Source organism: Quercus lobata, chromosome 6, assembly GCF_001633185.2.
Source record: "Quercus lobata isolate SW786 chromosome 6, ValleyOak3.0 Primary Assembly, whole genome shotgun sequence".
Lineage (NCBI taxonomy): Eukaryota > Viridiplantae > Streptophyta > Magnoliopsida > Fagales > Fagaceae > Quercus > Quercus lobata.
Genome location: NC_044909.1, coordinates 23582239 through 23607688, shown reverse-complemented (window position 1 = coordinate 23607688; position 25450 = coordinate 23582239). Strand labels below are relative to the sequence as shown.

The following is a 25450-nucleotide window of genomic DNA, read 5'->3' as shown; positions in this document are numbered from 1 at the left end:
TAAAAATAAGCTAAATGGTAAAATAAGCTAGGAAAATTAATCATGCTAAACAAACACTTGATTTGAATTTTTATTTTTATTTTTTTAAAGACGTGGAAGTGAGATTTTCATTTGTGTTTGTTGGTGTGTTTTGTTTTTTGTTTTTTGTTTTTTTTTTTTTTTGAGAATGTGTTTGTTGGTGTGTTAGTTTTTAAGAAAGTGAGAGAGAAAATACATTTTTATTTATATTTTATTTTTGGATTTTTGAATTTTTATTTAAAAGCTTACGTGGCATCTTTTAGATGTTTATTAAATTTAATTATTATTATTTTATTCGCCACGTAAGTTTTGTGAGTGTTAATGGTCTGTATTGTTTGCCACATGGTTAATTTTTGATAGCCAGTTAATAGCAGAGACCAAATTGACTATAAATTGAAAATATTTGGAATCAAATTGAATGTTACCAAAATGTAGGGAGTGTTTTCACTTAAATTTTTTTTTTTTGAATGTATACAGTTTAAAATTACTTTTTGCAAATATATAAAATCATTATTTAATAAATAATAATAAAGTATTAAATGCATTTTAATTTTTAAGCATTGGCTTGATAATTCGTGAAAAAAAAATCCAAACTTTAAGAGGCTGTTTGGTAGATTTGTTTAAACACATGTTTTCAGTTTTTAAATAACATTACACGTATTTTTACATATTTTTTTACCTACTCATATTTCCCCACATGTTTTCAAACAGAGAGATGCTACGTTTATAACATTTTTACAACAAATCATAGGTGGTTAGTTGTTATTGATTCAAATTTGAAACTAACACTAAAATTACTTTTTTACTCTAACAATAACAACCAGTAACAACTTGCCACTTAGGATTTGTTGTAAAAATGTTGTAGACATATCATTTCTCTTTCAAACAACAAAATACATGTACCAAACACTAGCATCTCCAACCGGTTTTGCCATCCTATCCTAATTTATCATCCCAAAAAACTACTTTATCAATTATACCATATCATTTTACAACACACCTAACATTCCAAAATTCTATTTTTTCCCCATTTTATTTAAATATTCTATTTTATTCATTTTTTTTACTATTTTTCTTTTTCTATTCCTTTTCCTCTCTTTCTCCCTCAACGTCTAGCATTGGTTTCAACACAGAACCATACACACACACATAGAAACCCATGATACACCGATCCACCTATCCAAACCCATCACCACACACACACACAAACACAGGTAATCACTCTTTTGAAACAAACTGTTTCATTCTTGAAAAACCACGACAAAAAAGATTAAGAATCAAGATTTATAAGTTTCATTTTCTCTCTGTTCTTCCTCAACTTTCTAGGAAACCAAACAGTTCACAAACAACAACAAAACCCAGAACCTTCTCTTATTTTCTTTCATCTTCACACCAAACAAAAACATAACACAATCCAAGAGTTTCAAACCCAAAAAAAGAAAAGAAAAAAGAAGACTAATCAAACATGCAAAAGAAACCCACTACCAATGCCTCGTCAGAATCACAATCAAAGCCATCGGAGCTCCGATTCAAACTCATTCAAACCCATTGGAGCCCTTACGCCGATCCAAACCCATCCCACCGACCCACTGTCATCAAAACCCACGATCTCCACTATTGTGAAAACCCACACCTCCAAAGAAATCCACCACCGATGCCTCGTCAGAATCATTATCGGAGCCATTGAAGCTCTGATTCAAACCCATTGGAGCCATCGAAGCCCTCACGTCGACCCATCTGATTCCACCGTTGAGGAAGCCACGGGGTCTTGGGTCTGAAGAGAGTAGAGAGCAGATGAGAAAGAGAGAAGGAAGAGAGAGAAAAGAAGAGAAATAATGAGAAAGGAGAGAGAAATTTCCGGGTTAAAAAGGGGAAAGAGAGTGTATTAAAAAATTATTATTATTTTATCCAATTCAACTACAGTACCATTTTACATTTAAGATGGTACTGTAGCACTATATCAAAAAAATTTAGACTTTTCCGAAGTTTAGCCATCCAGTTGCTAAGCTTTTTTTGGGCCTGAATGCCAAATGCCAAATGTACCTTACATTTGGCATATGGCAGGGCCACTGGTGATGCTCTCACAGTTGGGTGAGCTGAAGTTGAGTTTACACCATGAATCACGATGGAACTTGTCCAAATCGTAAATGCCAAAAACGGGGAGTAGGACGAGTACGAGAGAAGTAGAAGTAGAAGTAGAAGTAGGAGTGTGAAAGTGGTAGTGAACCACTCATTCAAAATGCCACGTGTTCCTCCAACGGCCAAGCCTTGCTCATTCATTCCCACTAATACAAAGTACAAACTAATAAGAAGATGATGTAAAAGTAAAACTAAAAAGAAAACAGGAGAAACTCTTACAACTTGTTATTATTGAGGCACCAAAACCAAATTGTTCATCCATCTAATCTTAAATCTACCTGTCAAAAAAAGAGAAGAGACTCTGTGCTCTGTTCCACTATGGTTGCTACAGCAACAACACAGCTCGGCTGTTGTGGAACAGAGCCTCTCAGTCTCAGTCTCAGTTTCAGGTGCACCTACTTTCCGGCCCGTTTTTCACTCCCAAACAGATGGACCAGGTCCAACCGGGTTTTCGCCGTCGCCACCGATCCCAAACCCTCCTCCACGTCACCACCAAGCTCCGTCAAATCGAAGTCCGTCAACGGAGCTTCCACGGTAATTTTTTACTCCTTCGATTTTTTGATTTTTAATTTATTTATTACTTAATAAGTTAATTAATGGAATGGCAGAGAATTGGAGAAGTATCAAAGGAGATAAAAAGAGTGAGGGCACAGATGGAAGAAAATGAAGAGTTAGCGATACTGATGAGAGGTCTTCGGGGTCAGAATCTAAGGGATTCACAGTTTGCTGCGGATGATGTTCAGCTTCGCCTTGTTGAGGTATATGATTGTATATATTGCTTCAATTCTATTTGTCTGTCTTATTTAAATCAAACGGTTTGCTCCTATTCTATTCTCAGACTCTTCAGACAGAGTATGTTTTTAATGTTTATGAAGAAATCGTAGCAGGCCTAAAATAGTGTACCAAGTAGGAACTGAAGTTGCGAACATGTATATATCACTGAATTGGATTGTAGTTAGAACTTACTTTGAAGCAATGAAAGCTTTATAATAATAATAATAGTAGGAGAAAGGAACAACACACCATTCATGGAGTCCGCGATCTTCCAATTTTTATTTGTGTATTTTTTTTTCCCCTAATAAAATGCTTGATATGTAAAAAAAGGTTGGACCGAGTGGACAAAACTCCCTCTTTTGCAAGGTGATTGGTAACCAACGTTCTTGCTTTTTGGTCGAATGCACCTGCCATTGCAACTTAACCTCTAAGCTGAAAGTTAGTTAGGAACTACAGGTATGAGATGCCTGCCTTTTGAGATTGCTTTTATGATGCCAAATACTCCTGAGTTCATCATGTTACATACAGATCTATTTGGTGCTAATCATTTGCCTTTGGGCCTTGGTTCAGGTGTAAAGGATCGAGATTGGAGTAGGTAGGGCTTAGGCTCAAACTTGAATTGTTAGAGATATATTAGCCCAATAGCATAGGCCTAACATGAACTAATTAAAATGAAAAAAAGAAAAAGAAAAACAATTTCTGGAAGTATATGAATGTGACCTTGTAAGATGGAATACAATTACTTATCACTGTTCCATATACAAATTGTATATATAATTTTAAGTCTTGCACATGATTAGTCAGCTTTTAGAGTGGATGGTGTTTCTAAAATGACCTGGGCAACATATAAAATGGTAACTGTTGGAGGCTACATTCTTTCGTGAGAGGTTAAGAAATGATAGTTTGATATCAATGGATGAGATCTTCTCGCGATCCATCATGTTTTCTTTTGCGAGGCCTTTAAACTGAAGCTTTCTAGTTGGTATGACTATTTGCCTCTCGTAATGTTCTTTTTGGTGCTTCCGTAGGTAGATGAAAGCAGTGAGTTTTTGCCGTTGGTGTATGACCCTGTTAGCATTTCAGCATATTGGGGAAAACGACCACGTGCTGTTGCAACACGTATTGTCCAGTTGCTATCTGTTGCTGGGGGTTTTCTTTCACGCCTTGCTTTGGATGTGATAAACAAGAAGGTCAAAGAGGTACATATTTGTTTCCCTTTTTACGTTTTTTGAGATGATGGTATTTTCACATATTCAATTAACTCATTAAACAATTTGTAGAACATCAGTTTGTTTTTCATGATTGGGAAAATATTTTCGAGTTCATGTACCATCTATAATCTCTATGATGTTTTATTTTTTCTTCATTTGAACCAACTTCCATTATGGTTTTTACTTTTTGTATATCTATATACTGAATTTGTTTCTTAGACCTAATGCAATGGTTTTTGAAAAGCCTTTGCTGTTATGGTTTTGTGAGTTTGTGCACTCTTGAAGGAAAGGAAGCCTGTTTAATACTGTATGTGTTGGGAATGACCATATATTCTTAAGAAAGGGATATGAATCCAAAACTATACATACAAGTATGGGTTGTGTGTGTGTGTGTGTGTTTGTGTGTACATATGTGGTGTTGTTGTTGTTGTTGTTTTAAAAAAAAAAAATTATATTTGTGAAGCTATCTATCTTTTAGTTGTCGAATGACTGCATTTTTTGTTGTTGTTCCTTGATCTCAAGATATGAAGAAACCAAACCTTTTTAGAAGGGAACTGCTCTCCCTCTCTCTCTCTTGTGCGTGTGTAGATATGGAATATTTACATTTTTGCAGATACCTTTTTTATTTATAGATGTGCTGTAAAGTTGGTGTCATCTGGACTGACTGCTTTCAGATGATAATTTAGTCTCTATCATATTCTTAGGTGACTGTGTCTAGGTAGACTGATATTGTGAGATGCTTGTGCTGACTTTTAAGTTGTTATTTTCATTTGTCTTTCAGCTTGCTATTCTGCTTCTTTATTTTTGCCAATTTGGATTTAGGAAAACCCTTTAACCCCTCACCCCCCTCCCTAATCCAAGTTACAAAAAAGAGACCAAATAAAAGAAAGAGGCATCAATGTTTGGATGTGTGGAATGCTATCTCTTTGTGCTTGATGTGTGCATTTGGAGGGATAGAAATGCTAGGACCTTTGTTGGAACTGAAGTTTCATTACTTAAACTGAGATGTTCTGAGATCACTCTTCAATTGGATGAGAGCCATAGTAGGTTTTAGTTTTACCTCTTCTTTTTTGGATTTCTTAGATCTTTGTTTTTTCTTGTGAATCTCATGTACTTCCCATGTAGTAGGGCTGCATCCTTTTATTTTTATTTTTTTTTCTTTTTAAATTCTTGTGATGGATGTAAGATCTTTCAGGTTTAAACTGCATTGATTAATGACAATAACTTTCACCTTGAAGCTCTTTTTCCTGCTATGGGATTCCTCCTTTAATTGATGTCATGCATTGCAAATTATAAGGCAGATATGCTTTCAAAAAACTTGCATGTAGTTGTAGTGTTCCTTAATTGGTCTTAATGTAGCTACAGGTTTGAAATGAGCCCTTTTTCATGTCCAATCTCTCTTTTTTTGGATAAGTTTGTTTATGTCCAATCTTTAAAAGCAAATTCTCATTTAATGTATGCTTTTTCTCTCTAATTGCTTTTCCATAATCAGAATGAAGTCGCTAGAGCAATCGAGTTAAGGGAAATTGTTACCTCTTTGGGTCCGGCATATATCAAACTTGGTCAAGCATTGAGCATTCGACCAGATATACTGTCACCTTCTGCAATGATTGAGCTGCAAAAACTTTGTGATAAGGTAAAGTGCTTGTGCTTTTTTATCTATTTATTATTATTAGTTTTCTTTTCCATTAGTGACATGATTGCATTTGATCAAATGTACTATCCCTATGCTGAGATATTCTAAAGACAAAAGTGGGGATTTTTTTTTTTTTTTTTTTGGATGACAAAGAACCTCTTCAAGTCAGAGCCACTTAGATTTCGTGTACCCACCCAATCGAGTAAATCTCAAATACACGACCCCGCCCACAAGAACCGTGTCCATAGGATATCCATAATATTCAGTTATGTTAGAATAAAGATGGGTACATTACAAGAATATTCAGTTGCATTATGTTGCCTAAATATATATTTATCTGCTAGAATTTACACATGTTTGACATAATTTCAGCTAATACCTTTGATCGGTCAATGAGGCTTTTTGACTGAAACAAATCGGGGGTAAGGCTGCCTACCATAACCTCACAAAAGTGGGAGCTTTATACACTGGATACAACCTTTGATCAGTCAGTGAGGCTTTTTTAAATGGGCAGTAAATTATGGGTGTAAAAACAACAAAAAACAATCTGGGCTTGTGGATTAAGATAATTTCCAGCACTGTTTGAATTGTGAGGTATGAGTCTTATTAGAAGATCTATAAAGGAAAGTGTCCAAGGTGGTTCACAAGCTTTGGATCATGGTGCTCTTAATAAATCAGGATGAGGCAAGCTTGTGGAGAAGGCCTGTCGACTTCATGTTTTACTTAGGCAGACATTGGGAAGGCTTGTCCTGTCCCTGTTGTCAGTTGCCGTTAATGCAATTGAATATGAACTTGAATATCCAGTTTTCATATTTTAAACTCTATAAATATTATATAAACCCCTCCCCCCCCCTCTCCCCTTTTCTTATTTTTTGGTAAGTGAAACTACAATACATAACATTACAGTCCCAATCTTGTAACATCTCCAATCCATCCTCAGATCTCCACTTGTCAAATGAGGAGAGATGCCACATAGCTTGATTTCTTCTTAATATTGTATGAATTTATATATATTAGGTACCCCTCTTCATAGCTGATATTCTGTTTAATGATACGTGAAGGTTCCTTCATTTCCAGATGATGTAGCTATGGCTCTTATTGAGGAGGAACTTGGTCAGCCATGGAATAATGTCTATTCTGAGCTATCATCTTCACCAATTGCTGCTGGTAGCCTCCCAGATAACCTTTTATATACTAGAATTCTAAAGTTCACTTAGTTCCAAAGTATTTATTCTTTATTCTGCAATGGCAGCATCTCTTGGACAGGTGTATAAGGGCCGTTTGAAGGAAAATGGGGATCTGGTGGCTGTCAAAGTGCAAAGGCCATTTGTTCTTGAGACGGTCACAGTCGATTTGTATGTCATACGGAACTTGGGTTTGGTTCTACGGAAGTTTCCACAGGTAGTGTAAACCAGATCTGATTTGTAGTCACTTATCTCTTTCTTAAGAACAATTCCCCTTTTTTGAAGGAGTAACTATAGTTAGCAATAATGGCTTATTATCCACACCCCATCCCTTGGCTTTCTGCTTATATTTTTCAGATCTCGGTAGATGTAGTTGGATTGGTTGATGAATGGGCTGCTCGTTTTTTCGAAGAGTTAGATTATGTTAATGAAGGGGAAAATGGAAAAATCTTTGCTGAAATGATGAAGAAGGACCTTCCTCAGGTTTTTCTAAAAACTCTGAATGTATACTTTATTATGTTTCAAGAAGTTTCTGTTGATTTTTGCTGTCAAGCTTAGTTAGAAACTTCTATTTTGTTTACATATCATGAAGTAATGCTAAAAGGTGTAAATTAGGCAATGAAGGGTCCGTTTGGATACAGTTGAAAACTGAAAGCTGAAAACTCTGTAGCTGAAAGGTGTAAATAGTACCGTGGGACCCATTTTTAATGAAAAAGTTGCTGAAAAGTGATGTTTGTGGGTCCCATGAACAGTGCATGGGTGCGTTCACACTGAAAAGTCAACAAAATCGGCTAAAAAAAAAAAAAAAAAAACTGAAAATGCAAAACGCAGGAAACGCAATCCAAACCGCACCGAAATAACTAAAACGGTCAAGTTAAAATAAAGCATGGGCAAGATGTTCTAAATTCGGTTAAGCTCTGTGTAGGACTAGTCTATTGACCATTGTCAAATGAGCATGCTGTTTAACAATAGCTGTCATGGTCCCATTGCAATGTTTAACAGTCAATATAGTGAATTTAGACTCAGGTGCCTTTTCTAGTATGACATTCTTCTGTAAAGGAATGAAGTTTTTGTCTCCAGGATAATGTCCCTCAACTGCCATTTTGCCATGTTTACATTTAACAATGATAGATATGCTTGAAGCGAAAGGGTCTGTTCCTTGGATTTACTTTCATGCCAATCTTGGGTATGAAAATGATATGGTTATTTTGGATATCAAACCTGCAATAACATGATGCAAATTCTTCAAATGAGCTGTGAGCCTGTGATGCCGGCTGACTGTGAAAACCTTGGCATGTGAAGTATATGTTTATTAATGCCCGGGAATAGGTCTAGACTAGATTTTCTGCTGACATAATTAATAATAGACTGCAATTAATCAGTTCCTTACTCTTATAACATCATGTATGTGCCTTTTCAAATTTGCAGTTCATGTACTCTGGTAAGTGACGATAGTATGTTATTTATCTATTGCTTTTTATTTTCTATTTCATCTTTTTGTTTGTATAAAAATCTCATTTGTTGGGAATTTTTATCTTAATCTGTGGGAGATTATGTCTAATACTACTTAAAAAGCTTTTGTGTTTCAGGTTGTTGTACCCAAAACCTACCAGAAATATACTTCAAGAAAGGTTCTTACCACAGGATGGGTAGAAGGAGAGAAGCTGTCACAAAGTAAAGAAAGTGATGTAGGAGAGCTGGTTAATGTTGGAGTCATATGCTACCTAAAGCAGGTATGCTTTTCTCTAGTTTTCACTCTGTTTTTCAGGATTCAATTTGGAACATGACTAACATACATCTCCTAAAATTTGATTCCTTTATTTTTTTAAACTTCTCTCTCTCTCTCTCTCTCTCTCGCTCTCTCGCTCTCTCTCTCTCTGTATATATATATATATATATATATATATATTTGGCAACAGTTTATTTTCTGAACCTAAACAATTAACTGTCTTTATTGGTTAATGTGTGATTGTTTGATGTGCTCTCTCACTTTTCACTTTGGGTTTTCAGGTAAGTGCTGATAGATGCCTAAATTAGGCCTTATTAAATTCAAGAAGAAATTCAAAACAATTCTTGTTTGCCCCTTTTTACTTGGTCTATTTTTAATCAATAAATTTATTTTATTAAATTTAAAATAAATAAATTGTTGTTTTCGGTGAAGTTGTTTAGGGTTTGATAAGTCAACCCTAACACATAAAATGTTATTTATATATAAAGTACATGATATTACTGTTTTGCCCCTATTACTCATAACACTCCCCCTCAAGCTAGAGAGTATGTATCATACAATCCTAGCTTGTTACATAATGAATCCAAACGAGTCTTACATAAAGCTTTGGTAAACATATTAGCAATCTGCACTCTTGTAGAAACATATGGAGTAGCAATTACACCATCTTCTACTTTCTCCTGAGTAATATGACAATTTACTTCAATATGCTTGGTTCGCTCATGGAACACAAGATTGGAGGCAATGTAAATTGCTGCTTGATTATCACAATGCATAGTCATAGGCAGCTTCACAACAAATCCTAATTCCTCAAGTAAATGCTTAATCCACATAAGCTCATATGATGTGTGTGCCATGGCTCTCTATACTCAGCCTTTGCACTAGACCTGGTAACAACAGTTTGTTTCTTACTTCTCCAAGTAATCAGATTTCCTCCCAGAAAAGTGCAATACCTAGTAGTGGATTTTCTATCTGACGGTGATCTAGCCTAATCAGCATCAGTGTAGGCTTCTACTCGTAACTGACCATTAGCTTTATACAAAAGACCACGGCCTGGATGTGCTTTAAGATACCTCACAATCCGAATATCTGCCTCCCAATGTGGAAGGCAAGGATCCTTCATAAACTGGCTCAAAACACTAACTACAAATGATATATCTGGGTGAGTAATTGTGAGATAATTTAGTTTACCAACTAGATGACGATTTCTCTCAGGATTAGATAACAGCTCCCCTTAATATTCATACGATTTGACATTAGGATCCATAGGAGTCTCCACTGGTTTAGATCCTAACAAGCCAGTTTCTTTCAAAATATCCAACACATACTTCATTTGTGATAAACTAATGCCTTCTTTAGATCGTTCTACCTCAATACCCAAGAAATAATGAAGTTTACCTAGATCCTTAGTTCGAAAGGAGTTTTGAAGGTATCTTTTCAAATCATCAATACCCTGCTTGTCATCTAGTGATTATAATATCATCAACATGTACTATCAAAAAAATCTTTCCTCTATCAAAGGTATGAGAAAACATAGAGTGATCAGAGTGGCAACGTCTCAATCCAAACTTTAACACTATTTTACTGAATTTACCAAACCAAGCTCTGGGAGATTGTTTAAGACCATAGACCATATACACCTCTTCCTTCAAATCACCATTCAAGAAGGCATTTTTAACATCTAACTAGAATAATGGCTAGCCCAAATTAGCAGCCAAGGAGATCAAAATCTGGACAGAAGAAATTTTAGCAATAGGTGAGAATGTCTTGGCATAGTCAACACCGTATGTCTGGGTATGCCCTTTGGCAACCAAGCGAGCCTTCAAACGCTCAATAGAACTATCAGGCAAATACTTCACAGTATACACCCAACGACAACCAATAGTAGTTTTCCCTAGAGGACGAGTAACTAAAGATCAAGTATCATTTTCAGACAGGGCAGACATTTCTACCTCCATAGCAGACTTCCAACCAGAGATGGACATAGCCTCCTGGACAGACTTAGGAACAACAATAGAATTCAAGGATGTGGTAAAGGCATGAAGAGATGAAGACAAGTGACCATAAGAGACAAACTGAGAGATAGGGTGAGAGGTACAAGAATGCTTACCATTGCGCAAAGCAATTGGAAGAGAGGTAGGATCAGGAGTCAGAACACCAGGCGGGGTAGAAGTCTCTGTTGGAGGTTTTTGCCAATAACAATATACCTGGAGTGGTTTCTGAGGAGATTCAATAGGAGACACAGGTGGTAGGAGAGAAATAGGATTGAGATTCATCAAATGTGACATCAGCACTAATGAAACGATGCTGAAGAGTAGGTGAGTAACATCGGTATCCCTTTTAAGTACAAGAATACTCAAGAAAAACACATTTAATGGATCTAGGATCAAGTTTGTCACTCCTTGGACCTAAGATATGAACATAGCGCACACAACCAAAGATCTTAGGAGGTAGATGAAACAAAGGTGCATCAGGAGAGAGCACAGTATAAGGGATCTGACCACCTAGAACAGTGGAAGGCATACTATTAATTAGGTGACAGGTAGTGAGAATAGCATCACTCCAATATGATTTGGGAACACGCATATGAAACTTTAAGGCACGAGTGATCTCTAACAAATGACGCATTTTGTGTTCAGCAATTTTGTTGTGGAGTATGGGGGCATGAAGATTGGTGAATTATACCATGATCATCAAAAAATTGAGAAAAAAATGTATGAAATATTCACGCATTATCTAACCGAAAAATACAAAGTGAAGCATTAAACTGAGTCTTTATTTCCATATCTTTCATAATACAAAAATAGGTGACTCTAGAATAATAATCAACAAAAAAGACAAAAATATCTAAATCCCAACAATGAGGGAGTGTTTATTGGACCCCAAATATCAGAATGAACTAAATGAAAAGGACTACTAACACGACTCTCACGCCTAGAGGCAAAAGGCACCCTATGGTGTTTATCCAACTAACATGCTTCACATTGTAAAGACTCAATTTGACGACACGACAGAACTAATGACTTCAAATTCTTGAGAGATGGATGACCAAGGCGACAATGATGCTGAAGAGGCGAGATAGACAAATGAGAAGCCACTAAACAGGAAGAACCACACCGATCCAGGCAAGGTTGTCAAAATCAGGATCCTACGTAGGATCGTGGGAGGTAGGTAGGATCGTGGATCGTAGGATCGAATCGTGGATCGTAAGATCCTACCTATTTTCAGATTTTAAGCAAAAATCCTATTGATAGTGACTTTGTATGTTATATAATCACTTAAAATATGAATCCATCCATTAAAAAAAAAAAAAATTGCATCATAAAATGTAATTTGCACGCACTACATTGTTCTTATGTTATTCTAACGAAACAAAATATATTTAACTTTTGACATAATGTATCTAAAAAGTTCAGTACATGTTTAATTAGCAACTAAGTACCAAAATATTATCTACACATATGGAAAATGTTTTCCAAATTCTAAGTTCCAAATCCAAAATAAGTTAGGCTAGTTAGCATATAAAAACTAGCTAACTACAAATTTACAATATGTAATTCAAAAAGAGAATTCTCAGTCTAAGGTAAATTAGCTAATTACAAATATGAAATCCAAAAGAGAATTCCCATTCTAAAGTTCTTCTAACCTAGTCACTATCATTGTCATATCTCATTTCATCATCTATATCCTTCCTAGTATCAACATCCATGGCGTAATCATCTAAATACTTAAGAAAGCTTGAAAGCAGCGATGGCTCACCATTGAGAGGGTTGAGAGGTGCTGGGTTATTGACAGGGGACTGTGGAGGCACGGGACAGAGCTGCTGCGTGCTGGAGCTTTTGACAGAGGATTGAGGAGGTGCGGGACTGAGGTGCTGGCACTGAATGTTTCTAAATGTTTCTAAATACTTAAGAAAGCTTGAAAGCAGCGATGGCTCATCATTGAGAGGGCTGAGAGGTGCTGGGTTTTTGATAGGGGACTGTGGAGGCGCGAACAGAGCTGCTGCGTGCTGGAGCTTAGTGTTTCTAAAATATTTAGGTTTTGTTTTTGAAAACCTAACTTAAGTAGTATAGGTTTTTTTGAGATTTTATTTTGAGAGAGGGGTAAATTTGGGACTTCAATTCATTGGGCTTATGGGTTTTGGACCTTTAGGTGGACCGGGGATTATTTTACTGGACTTACCCAAATGACCCAAATGAATCCCACTTAAAAAAAAAAAAAAAAAAAAAAGCCAAATGGTAGGATCGGTAGGATCCCATACGATCTTACGATCCTATACAATCCTACACGATCCTACAAACGATCCTAACATTTTTGCGATCCTGCTATGATTTTAATCTTTTTGGTGAGGTGGCGATTTTGACAACCTTGGATCCAGGTAATAAAGTCCACCGGCTTCATGCCCTCCACCAATAATCTTCCTTGTCTTGAGATCCTGAAAGATACAATGAGTGGATAAAAAAATGGTAGTACAATTCAAAATTTTAGTAAGCTTACTAATTGACAAAAGGTTAAAAGGAAATCAGGAATAAATAAGACAGAAGAGAGAGAAAGATTAGGACTAAGATTGGTAGTGCCCAAACCAAAAACTGTAGTGGCTGAGCTATTTGCCAATGTAACATTGGGAAGACTACTAGATCGCTCAAGGTCAGAGAGTAAACCTGAGGTACTTGTCATATGATCGGTAGCACCTAAGTCAATGACCTAAGGGTCCTGAGTGGCAAGACAAGCAGCGGAAGTACCTTGTTGAGCCAAAGTAGCTGTAGAATCAGACCTAACAAAGTTGGAATGCAGAGACAAGAGGCGATTGTACTCTTCCTCAAGAATAGAGACTACTCTGGATGTTGGTGGAAGTGACTCTGAAGGCGGTTTTTGAACTTGAAAGCTAGCTTGGTGAGCCAAGGGTTTACCATACAACTCCTAACAAAAGTCTACTGTAAGATTCTCACCATGACAATACGTGCACTTACGAAGACCACGTCCTCTACCATGACCCCCTTATTCACTACCATGGCCCCCTTGGTCATGACCTCCACAGCCTTGGCCCCCACGACCTCGACCTCCACGACCACCTCTATTACTCCCCATATAAGTGGTAAAGGTAGATTTATCACTAGAGGGTAATGCATTAGTATTGGAGGAAGAGAAAGGGGTAGTACTCGAATCAGATAATGTGGCCTGTCGAAGTCTACCAAAAACTTCACTCAATGAAGGGAGGTATGGACTAGCTAAAATTTGTAATTTAACTGGATTCAAACTTTTAGGCAACCAGAGAGGAAGCGAGCAACATGCATAGAATCTCGTTGTTTCTTCATAATTTTAACATCAGAGAAGATGGGCTGATAAATTTGAGTTCTTCACACACACCCTTAAATTTGTTATAATAGTCCTCCAAAGAAAAATCACTCAAACTCAAGGAGAAATAATTTTGATGAAGATCATAAATCCGCTTCAAATTCATAACACTAGAGTAAAGTTCCTTGGCTTGTTCCCAAACAAGTTTAGCAGTTGGTAAGAAAACCAAATTACAACTGATCTTAGACTCCTTGCTATTCCACAAACAACTCCTAATTTGTGCATCTTCGGCTCTCCAATCAGCAAATTTAGGGTCTATAGGTACAAGGGGTTCATTAATCACGTAATCAAACTTCTTTCTACCAAGAAGAAAGACTTCAACTGCTTGTGCCCATTGAGCATAATTACTTCCATTTAGACGAATGGAAGTAATTGATAACATATTAGGAGATAAGAAAGTAATTGATAACATATTAGGAGATAAGAAATAATTAGGGGGTTGAGCACTGTCTTTGGACTCCATAATAGCAATCTGAAGAACAAACTAACAGTAAATAAATATGCTGGACTAAATTAAAACAAACTCCAACCAGCAACCAATGTACTTCAACCAATTAGCAACTCCAACAGCAACTCATCTATCAAAGAATCAACACCAAACTATTCCAAAAACAAGGCAGCAACAAATCCATACCAACACCAAAAAAAAAGAAAAAAGAAGCCCAATCCACCACTAAACATCAATCAACAAAGTCTAGTCCAACAAATCAACCCAAGGTTGCCTGAACAGATAATCAGAGAACGTATTGAAGAAGAGAAGAAAATCAGACCATGGTTGAAAGTTGAAACCCACAGTTGAAAAACTCTGGCGGCGGCGCTAGGGTGCGGGAGTGACAGTGCGAGGACTAGTGAGTGGGCTAGGATGGGTTGTCGGAGGAGGGCAAGTAAAACCCTGCCTCTCTCGCAATCAGGTGACGTCGATCTAGTGTCATGAGACCCGAGAGAGGGTCACTGGCGCTGGACAACTTCTTTAGCCACTAAATCAAGATCGTTGGAGGTCTCTATTAGGGTCGTCGGAGCTAGCGAGGTGCTGTTATGGTTGTCGACGACAACAGTATCGGTGGGTGGTGGTCAGAGGATTAACGGCAATGGTGGGTTGGTGTCTCTGATACCATGTTGTTTATGGTGAAGGTGTTTAGGGTTTGATAAGTCAATCCTAACACATAAAATATTATTTATATATAAAGTACATGATATTACTATTTTGCCCCTATTACTCATAACATAAATAAATAAAACAAAAACTTGTTTATGTCAACATTGTGGAGTCTAACAACAGTAGGAAAAACGTTAATAAGTGAATTATAATAAAATGTTTGACAAATAAGGTTTATTAGGATTATGTGTAATATATGAGTGGTACTATTAGAAAACAAACATTTTTATTTCTGTTTTGTTTTACTTATAGTAGAGATTCCCTCTTCTATTCCTGATTGGTTTTACTATATCCTACTAGAAATTAATTCAATCACTGTGGCAAGCCACAAATTCTGAGGTGATAAATGGTTAGTTAGTGATTCTTGCTCTCCAAATAAATTGGGTGAATCTCTGCTATGGCCCCCCACCCCAAAACAAATGTTGATCATTCTAGGCAAGGTAATTAATTTTATTTTCTTTGCCTTAGAGGAATACTTATGGAAATGAAATTTCAACTCTCCAACACATGAAAGAAAACATACTTGAATCTAAATATGGTTATAATAAATAACATATTTAACATTTACTTGTATAAAAAAAAATGCTTTGAATATATTGGAGAATGCTCCCAATCCCTTAAATGACACTAGTATTTGTCTTGGTAGAACTAGGGAGTTAAAAGATGCCACTAAATCTAGTTTTCATATCATTTAAAGTTACAAAAAGACTAAAGCATATTTAGATAAATATATAATTATGATCTGATATATAATATGGATGAAATAGATAAAACATTACTCTAAAAAATATAACAAAAAGTAAAAATTCCTTGGAATTACATTAGCATTCCTATCACCATACTGTCTGGAATGTAATATCAACAAACGGTGTTAGGTTCTAGTCTTTCTAACAAGTTAAAGATGTTCATATTTCTTCTAGTAGAAATTATGTTAATTATTAAATTAAATGTTAGTTTATTGAAATGATGCAGGCGGCAAGACGTCTCTGTTAGTAGAAATTACATTAGCATTCCTATCACCATACTGCCCATTCATTTTTTTTTTTTTTTTAATTTTTATTTTAATAAAATTTGATAGTTACAATTGGGGAAGGGATTTGAACCCTTGTCGGCTCTGTTGGAAGCATCCGGAGGTGCTAGTTGAGTTACAAGGCTCGACTCCTTCCCTTATTGTTGGACTATAAGTGAGGTAATTATAAGGCATGTCTTAACGTAATGTATAGTTAGAGGTCCATATAAGGCTTGTCTTAACACATTGGGTGGGTAGAAGTTTATATAACGTGTTCTAATGTTTCAAAAGTCAATTGAAGTGGGGTCCATAGAAGCCCTATGTTGAGAATGCATTCATGTTTTCTGAAGGAAATTGAAAAGAAAGAAAAGGGATATGCATTTGATGATGTTTGATGCTCAAGAATCTATGGATGAACCTAGGTTGAATCATCTCTCTTGGGTATGATGTGCAAGAACCCTAGTGTGATTCTAGGTTGATTTTTTGCCCCCTTGTCTCAGTCTATTTCTCTGTCTTGTTTTCTATTTGTTGCATGCCGGCCTCATCTACTAAGAATTTTCAGCCCCAAACACTAATAGGCAAGCCAAAACACAGTCCTGAACTGTACACATGAACCAGTACCCAAAATCCATAGATTTTTTTAGTGACCACATGCTAAACATAAGAGCAATAATATCCCAACCCAAACACAACCCTATCCCGTCCACCCTGAATCAGCCCCCAAAATCACTAGATTTATTTTTTCATTGGAAGCTGAATATAAGATCCTGTGTCCTGAAAACACACTGAGGTTGTTCATAAGTGGCCGAAAATAATCAAGAGTCTAAAATTTTGGTGATGTTTAGTTGGTCATGTTGGTTTTTATGCAGATTGAAATGCTTTGTGCATTTTGGGTGCAATGATGTATAATTTTTTTCATTGAATCAATTAGGAAATTAATTTAGTTAAACCTGATATACACTTCTCTTGTTAACATGGTTGACGTTTAATGCAATTCTGTGCACCTTTGGTCAACAGAGTGAAAGTAGAATAAATTGGCAACTAGATGATTTGTTGTGTCCCTGTGTTTCAATTGGGGTTTGACAAGTTTGCACTTTACATCACTGGCACCCAGTCTCATGCATAATTAATGTATACTTATTTCCAGGATTTATTCATATATCATCAAAATCTGAATTTTCTTCTCCACAAATGCTTCTGATATTATATTTTGCACTTTATATATAACTTTTGCCCACTCATTGAAATGTATGTGTTGTGAATGAAAATAGAAATATACTTGCAATTGTTTTTTGCTCATATAATTGCATCTTATTATTGGTGAGAATTCCTAGTTCCTACTTGGGCGTCATTTTATTTTAAACATTAACTTGTTGCCTTTTTCATTATAGTTGCTGGATACTGGATTTTTCCATGCAGACCCTCATCCAGGAAATCTAATCCGCACTCCAGATGGAAAGCTAGCCATACTTGACTTTGGTAATAATAATCTTCAATTCGGGTATATGATTAAAGATCATCCTTTCACATGGTTAGAAGCATTATAAAGATCATCCTTTCATAATGCATATGTAGTGCTTTTACCATGATTTAGAAGATCTCTCTGTGACACATAATGGACAGTTTATTCTTCTTTTTGTTGTGAAGATCAATTTTTTTGAGCATCCTAAAGTATAATTTTTTGTAACAGGTCTAGTTACAAAATTAACTGACGATCAAAAATATGGAATGATTGAAGCAATTGCACACCTCATTCATCGAGATTATGGATCTATAGTCAAAGACTTTGTTAAACTTGGTTTCATCCCAGAGGGGGTTAATTTAGATCCCATCTTGCCTGTTTTGGCTAAAGTTTTTGATCAGGCACTTGAAGGTGGAGGAGCCAAAAATATCAACTTCCAGGAGCTGGCTTCAGATTTGGCACAAATAACTTTTGATTATCCATTTAGAATACCCCCTTATTTTGCTCTTATAATCAGGGCAATTGGGGTGCTGGAAGGCATAGCTTTAGTCGGAAATTCTGATTTTGCTATTGTAGATGAGGCATATCCATATATTGCACAGGTATAATACTCTCTAAGTCTCTTTAGAAATCTATTATCTTTTTATGAAGAAATATGTTGGTGCTCATAGCCCAGTTGCTAACACGCAGTGCCCTTTCGGTCTGTAAACATGACCTTAATGTACACTTCTAGAATAGATGAAATGATCCTTTCTTTTTCTTTTTCTTTTTTTTTCTTTTTTTGTTTTTTGGTTTTTGTTTTTGTTTATGCAATTAGCTGGAAATTGTTTAGGTTTATATAAATTGGCATAGTCAATCTAATAACCTAAGATGCATGGACACTTCATTTGGGGTGCCATACCCGTGTTGTATCTATGTCGTACCTATGTTATAATGGTGTCTTATTTGCCGTATCATGTTATAATTTTTTAAAAATTACTCGTGTCACCATATCGTACCCGTGTCTGTGTCTATACATCCTAGCTAATAGGTTGTGGATTTGAACCTTGCCATTAAGATTTGTTAAACTGGAGATACAAAACGTAATCTTTGATTGCTAAAATATATGCCACCTCATTGGTGCATGAACTTATTCCAAACAGTCCCTATGGGACGGATGTGGTTATATTTTTTTTATAATCATTCGAGGTTCATTTAATGTTGCCTTTCTTAGCGGATAGTGGACATTAGTATAGCTAATAAAATTCAATGATAAAACTTCTGTAATTGGTTGAGCTTGTTAGAAGTATAGAGTTAAATGATTAAATTTATAATTTCCTAATAGTTTAAACTTTTGGGACAATTGGTAATTTAACGGCACTTAATGAATATGACGCATGTCTTGGAAGTAGTTTTACACTAGTTGAGCTTAGGTGGGATTATATGGGCAATAATTCTAGCAGGTTATTCACAATTTGGCCATACTGATGTCTAATCTAATGTTGTTCTCTGAATGCTCTAAACATCTAGATTGGAGTTATTTATGTTCTTACTTCTAATTTTATTGTTAGAGGCTGCTGACTGATGAATCCCCACGGTTACGGAATGCTTTACGCTACACAATATATGGGAAATCTGGAGTTTTTGACGCTGAAAGATTCATTGATGTCATGCAAGCCTTTGAAAATTTCATTACTGCAGCAAAAAGTGGAGGTGGAGAGAGTCTGAATGGGGACATGGCTGAACTTGGCATATTGCAAAGCCAAACAGGATACATCATTCCTGGATTGTCATCCACTGTTTCTCAACCACAGCAGCCAATTCAAACAAGGGCAGCTTTAGCATTTCTGTTGTCTGATAAAGGGAATTTTTTTCGAGAATTTCTTTTGGATGAGGTACTTCTAGAACTCTGTAGTTATGAGACTGTAGTGTTGTTCGCTATGTTGTAGCATTTTATTAGCTGCATATCCCACTGATGTGTAAGGGCAATGATATGATAATAATAGTTATAGTAATCATTTATCTATTAAAAAAATTACTGCATATTTTTTTTTCCATCGAACTCATCTGAAATGATAATGATATTACCATTAGATCCAGTGGAGAAACAACAATATTGACCACAATTTTTGTTTTCCCAGTAACCCTAAAAATATGCTATCTTAGGTCATTATGCTCATGTTTTTCTTCTCTATTTACCTCTTTTCTCACTTGTATTGATTATGACAAGTAGACTTTTAAGATCAGCAAGACATGAAGGGAGCAATAATTATTTTCTTTCAAGCTATTTTACCCATTCTTGCTAACTTTCTTTTGTTTTTAATTTATAAACTTTCTTTTGTTTGTAATTTATATACGAAGTCTATCTATCATATCAGCAGATGTGACTCAGCATTTGCTTCATCTTTTTCATTTATTCAAATTTCTCACGTGTTAATAGTATCTATTTCTCAGTTTTGATATGCGATTTCATTAATTCTTTTCCCCCCATTAAAAAGCTTTTCTTAACTAGTGCTATGGCTTTGTGATGTTTTTTTCTCACAAGGGGCTGAGCCTAAGATAAGAATTAGTGACTTACTGTCTTACTAGTATGCATTGAACTTGATTGTATGGAAGGTATTTCAAATATGTAACTATTGTTATTTACATGGAAAGCAGATTGTAAAGGGCATTGATGCAGTTACGAGGGATCAGTTGGTACAAATATTGTCAGTTCTAGGAATTAGAAATGCTGTCCCAGTTTTTAGTTTGGTTCCTGCTTTTGGACCCTTTAAGCCAGCAGCACTTTTACCAACAATAAACGATGAAGACAAAGTTATATTGAATAATGTTCAAAAGGTCGTTGAGTTTCTGACTACAGGAAGTGCAATATCAAGAACATCAAATCAGGTATTAAGGGATTGTGCTTAACCATTAAATTTTAGACTATACACACAAACTCATCCTTAGGATCCTTTTCACAAATGTAGACGCTTTTCACTAACCTATTTCTTTCCCCATTGTTTCTTATGTGTATCAACACAGTGCAGATGTTCTTTCTTGATTGCCTGTCTCTGATTATTACTTTGTTGGTGTCAACAGGATGTGAACGTTGAACAGGTCATCCAAGAGCTTCTTCCAGTGTTGCCAGGCATATCCACCAAGGTGCTCCCGGAGGTGCTCAGTAGATTATCTTCCCGGGTATTAGCACGAATAGTCCGTGATACATTTTTGTAAATATTTTGCTCTAACTTAGCGGTTTAAGGCACCTAAATTGTGCATATTTTGATGAACAGGCACAAATGCACCAAGGTTATTGTAATACATTTATTTGCCAGTGTTGTGCCAACACTGAGATCCAAAATTATGCTTGTATATATTATACACAGCTTTTTTCTATTATACACCCTGTGTATAAACTCTACTGCATGTCAAATGTATAGTTGCGCTTCCTGTCAGATTGATTGGTGCGGTTTCTTCCAATCCGGAAAGTTGTATAAATTTTTAACACACAATACAAGCAGCTAAAACTGCAAACAAAGCTATTCAAACGGCGGAACTACTAAACTTGAACTACAAACAGCTTCAGACTACAAAGAATCATCACCAGAAATAAAACACCTCACTAAGTGACCCGCAATAGAAGTTTTAACTTACAACAATCGAATTGACTAGGACCACTTGCAAGAAGTTCATCAACAGCTGCTGCAAAAAGGTAGGCTTTAAAATAAAACAAGGATTCTCCAAAAGGTGCATAAAACTATTTTAAATAGAGTTCAAAATTCCTTCGTCGATAGAAAACGGACTCCTTACATCAAACAGTAACGATTTTACCATTATGAATCTTTGAATTTCTATCAATTTAGAAGTCATATATATTCTTTATTTCTTGTACCTTTTACCAAAATTTTCTAGATTGTACGATAGACGAGTCAATTATTGGACATATGACGCAAATATGTTCAATTTTTTTTTTTTTGGCTAAAAAATAATGTTAAATGAAATTGTTAATAGTTAGTGGAGAGTTTTAATTCAATATGACTAGTTTGAATCGTAATATTTAAACCCGGACCATCTTGATCGTTTGAACTGATAACGCAGTAAATTAGAACCTAAGCCAATTTGATTTTTTAATTGAATCATTCAAATAGTTGAATTGGTAAAATGCAGCAGGTTTTTTGCAATCTGTGCAACTCGAAAAAGTCGTTTTACCTAACTTTAGTTTTGTATGTTAGTAATTTGATCAGAATTGACCTATCCTGTAACCCATGACTCATGGATCATCCATATGGGTTATTTGAGAAGTAATTTAAATTTGAGTTCAAATTTAACCTATGACCCATGCAACCAAACTTATTTTTATCAAAATAAACCACCAATCACAGAACTTCATTTAATTAATTTTAATTTTCAACCAATCAAAATTAATTTCAATTAATCATGTGTGATCAATTCCACCCAAATGAACGCATGCAGACCGTCGAAACTTGATCTTGTGATAGTTTTTAATCCGACAGTCCGATTTGGAAACCGAACATATCGTTGTGATCATTAGAACTTCAAGATCATTTTTATGATATGCAATGAATGAGTTAATGAATGAAATGCAATCTTGATTGTTGGGTACTTAGAATGATTATTTTGGTTATCTCCCAAGGTTAAATTATGAGTGCAAAAGTGAGTGTTTACAGGGAGCATTTTCAGACATTTTTTAGGTTTTGGGGATACTTTGGTAATTTTTAGGTTTCGGTGGTATTTATGTTATTTTTTAGGTTTAGGGGAGGGGGTATTTTGGTAATTTTAGAGGTTTCATGGGTATTTTGGTCTTTTTAGGTGTTTTGGAGTATTTTAGAGTTGGCTAATTTGTAGAAATGATACTTGGGTTTAATTGAGTACCTAGTTAAAACCCAATTAACATTAGTGTAAATTGAGTTTAATTGGGTTAATACCCATTTAGCCCAATTAATAATTGGGTGAGTTTGGGTCTTATTTAAGTAGGTGGGTTTGAGTGGGTAAATGGGTTTGGAATGATTTTGTCACCCTATGTAATACCAACCTTTTGTGGGACTCAATGCGTGGAGATAGAGTAATTTTAGCACGAACAAAATTTCTCTCTAAACTAGTTTGGAGAAAAATCCTACAAACTCATCATATTTCTTTATATTAAGTGTAAATTTTAAAAATCTAACCCTTAGATTGCATATTCTTATTACATCCTTTATGTTTTCAAAATTTCAAAAATATCAAAAATCAATTGCTATGTAACCAATAAATGTTAAAATTTCAAGTTTTTGTGATCTAAAATTGGGTAGAAAAAAATAAGTTAATTGATCGAATAGTAAATAATATTCGATTTGAACAAGTATATTTATATTTAAAACAGTTTACTACTTTTATGTGATATTCGATTTGAACAAGCATATTTATATTTAAAACAGTTTACTACTTTTATGTGTTGTGGGAATATATACAAGTATATATATTTTTAAAACAATTTACTACTTTTATGTGTTATGGGTGGTGCGTGCACTTCACTGCCAACATTATAAGCTACTTTTGCTCTACAGGCCACCACCAAAGATGTCATCTCTTTACCGTTTTCAGTCTTTCCATCCGTGTGCTTGACATAGCACTAAGCCACTGGGGTGGGTGCCTCTCTCTCTCTCTCTCTCTCCCAAAATGTAAGGTTAAAGTAGTTAAAGTCTTCGTTCGTTGCACATTTTTGGTTATAATCTAACATAATAAATAATTTATTGAGAAATCAATCAATTTATCAATATATATATATATATATATATCTATATCTATATCTATATATTACTAAAAGCTGAAGCGTGGTATTTATTGCTGCTAAACTCCTGTTGCACCATCTCATCGCCACGTCATTCGCCACATAATTATTATTTATTATTTATTCCTAATTTTTTTACAAATATAAATATATATGTATATATATATATATATATATAAATAGATTATTGACTTTACATATTCATCTTTGTCGGTTTTAACATTTATATATATATATATATATATTTTTTATTTCCAATTTTCCTATAATTTTTTTTATATTCACTTATTTTTTAAATATTTACACTTTCTTTAACTTTTCTTCTTCTCTTACCTTTTCATCTCCCCACTACCCTCTAATTTAATATTACTATTCATCTTTCCCTTCATCTTCCTTTATTTGTCTTTTCTTATCCCTCTTTCTTATTATAAATTTGCCACTCTTTTCCATTCTTTGCATAGTTTTCTCTCACAGAAGGTTTCTCTCTCTCTCTCTCTCTCTCTCTCTCATAGTTTTGGTGGATTTTTATTTTTTATTGCATCTCCGCTTTAGGTTGATAAATTGTTGTGTTTTTAAGAACTCTAATTTAGGTTGATACGATTTAGTTTTGTGTGTTTAAGTTATTATTATTATTATTATTTTGCTCTTTGATTGTTAAATTTTATCTGATTACATTATAAAAAATTAAAGATAGTAGATAAAAATAAAATAGTATTCCATTATATAGCATAATTTGAATAATTTAGTGTTTATTGTTATATATTTTAATTTTTCCTATTTTTTTCTTCTCTTTTATTTTACTCAATATTGAAATTCAACCACATCCTCCTTATCATTAAATTATTTATATTTTCTCTCTTTTTGTTTTAAAAAATAAAAAAATGTAATTGTAGGGCCAGAGAATTTGTGACCCTGGCACCCTGGCCCACTTTACATTAGGGCCTAAGGCTCGAGTCGAGAAAAGATATTGCCAAGGACATGCAACAAAAGTCCAAATGACCTAGAGATAAAGCCGATGACGATGCTGTCCTTGGCATCCCAAGGCCTAAAAGGGAAGAATGACACGTTATCAAAAAGGCAGCCTCCAAAGCGCTCACAGAAAAAAAGGCGAGTAGAATGGGACTTGCACGGAGGTACAACGTGGGAGTGGTTCAAGGAGAAGAAGTCACCTCCGCATTGAATGCGCCAACAAACGTCCTAGCCACATTGATGGGAAAAGACCCCCGAATAGTGTGGCTTCGATTATTACAACTAGCAAAAAGTGGGGGGAGGCGGCTGATGGGACGGGCACTCAAGTAGTTACCTGCTTGATCGACAGATGGAAGATCAAGATCAATTGAGAAGGGCTATATAATGTAAAGATTCATGCGCTAGAAAGGGGGGGGGGGGAGAATGGTACCCAAAAAGTGAAAGGAATAATAAGAACATTAGGCTCAATGGACAAGGTCCATGGAAAAACTTAGTTCACCTCTGAGTGCCCACCACGAGCACCATGACTAACTACTGTTCGGTGACCAAGACCTAGCCTTTCAGCCCACTCTCTACAAATTTATTGTTTGGGCCTTTAATGTACGAACCCAATATCAGTTTGGGATCGTTACAAATTGAGTTCATATAATTGGCGCCGTCTGTGGGAAGGCTTGTGCGTTGGCACAGACGGAGGTAGGATCATGCCCCTGTCTAACAAGGGTCTGCGAAAGCCCCTCCATTATTTCCAGTAGCTCGTTGTTGTTGCCTTAGTATAAAGTTCCACTAGGGGCTACGCTTCGAAGCGTCAGTAGTACGGGCAGTTCTTGGGGCTTCCAACATCATGTCAACGCCCCACACCTTGGTCGAGGGGCTAATTCTCGAAACTTTAAAAAGAAGCTATAAGTTTTGGACATAACCAAGGTCTTGCATGGTCCTCAGACTCAAATCTATGGGGAAACCAACTACTATGAGAAAAGCTATAAGTTTTGGACAGAACCAAGGTCTTGTATGGTCCTCGGATTCAAACCTATAGGGAAACCAACTACTTTGAGAAAAATT

General features: G+C 35.5%; 1 protein-coding gene across 1 annotated transcript; it reads left to right on the top strand.

Annotated features, from left to right (window-relative positions):
* The first annotated feature begins 2331 nt into the window (after window positions 1–2331).
* On the top strand, window positions 2332–21082 carry LOC115950767 (uncharacterized protein sll0005). Its single transcript, XM_031068006.1, has 13 exons — window positions 2332–2691; window positions 2766–2915; window positions 3960–4130; window positions 5635–5778; window positions 6840–6945; window positions 7031–7179; window positions 7320–7445; window positions 8552–8695; window positions 17603–17690; window positions 17902–18275; window positions 19224–19547; window positions 20311–20541; window positions 20734–21082. The coding sequence occupies exons 1-13, from the start codon at window positions 2476–2478 to the stop codon at window positions 20866–20868; spliced, it is 2358 nt and encodes a 785-aa protein (XP_030923866.1). The 5' UTR covers window positions 2332–2475; the 3' UTR covers window positions 20869–21082.
* Window positions 21083–25450: the final 4368 nt, after the last annotated feature.

What these genes read in the sequence shown, in the direction of transcription:
- LOC115950767 (XM_031068006.1), top strand. Translation starts at nt 2,476, where the DNA reads ATGGTTGCTACAGCAACAACACAGCTCGGCTGTTGTGGAACAGAGCCT. An exon ending in TTCAGCTTCGCCTTGTTGAG is followed by an intron (nt 2,916 to 3,959) that starts GTATATGATTGT and finishes GTGCTTCCGTAG; the next exon opens with GTAGATGAAAGCAGTGAGTT. An exon ending in TGAAGAAGGACCTTCCTCAG is followed by an intron (nt 7,446 to 8,551) that starts GTTTTTCTAAAA and finishes TTTGTGTTTCAG; the next exon opens with GTTGTTGTACCCAAAACCTA.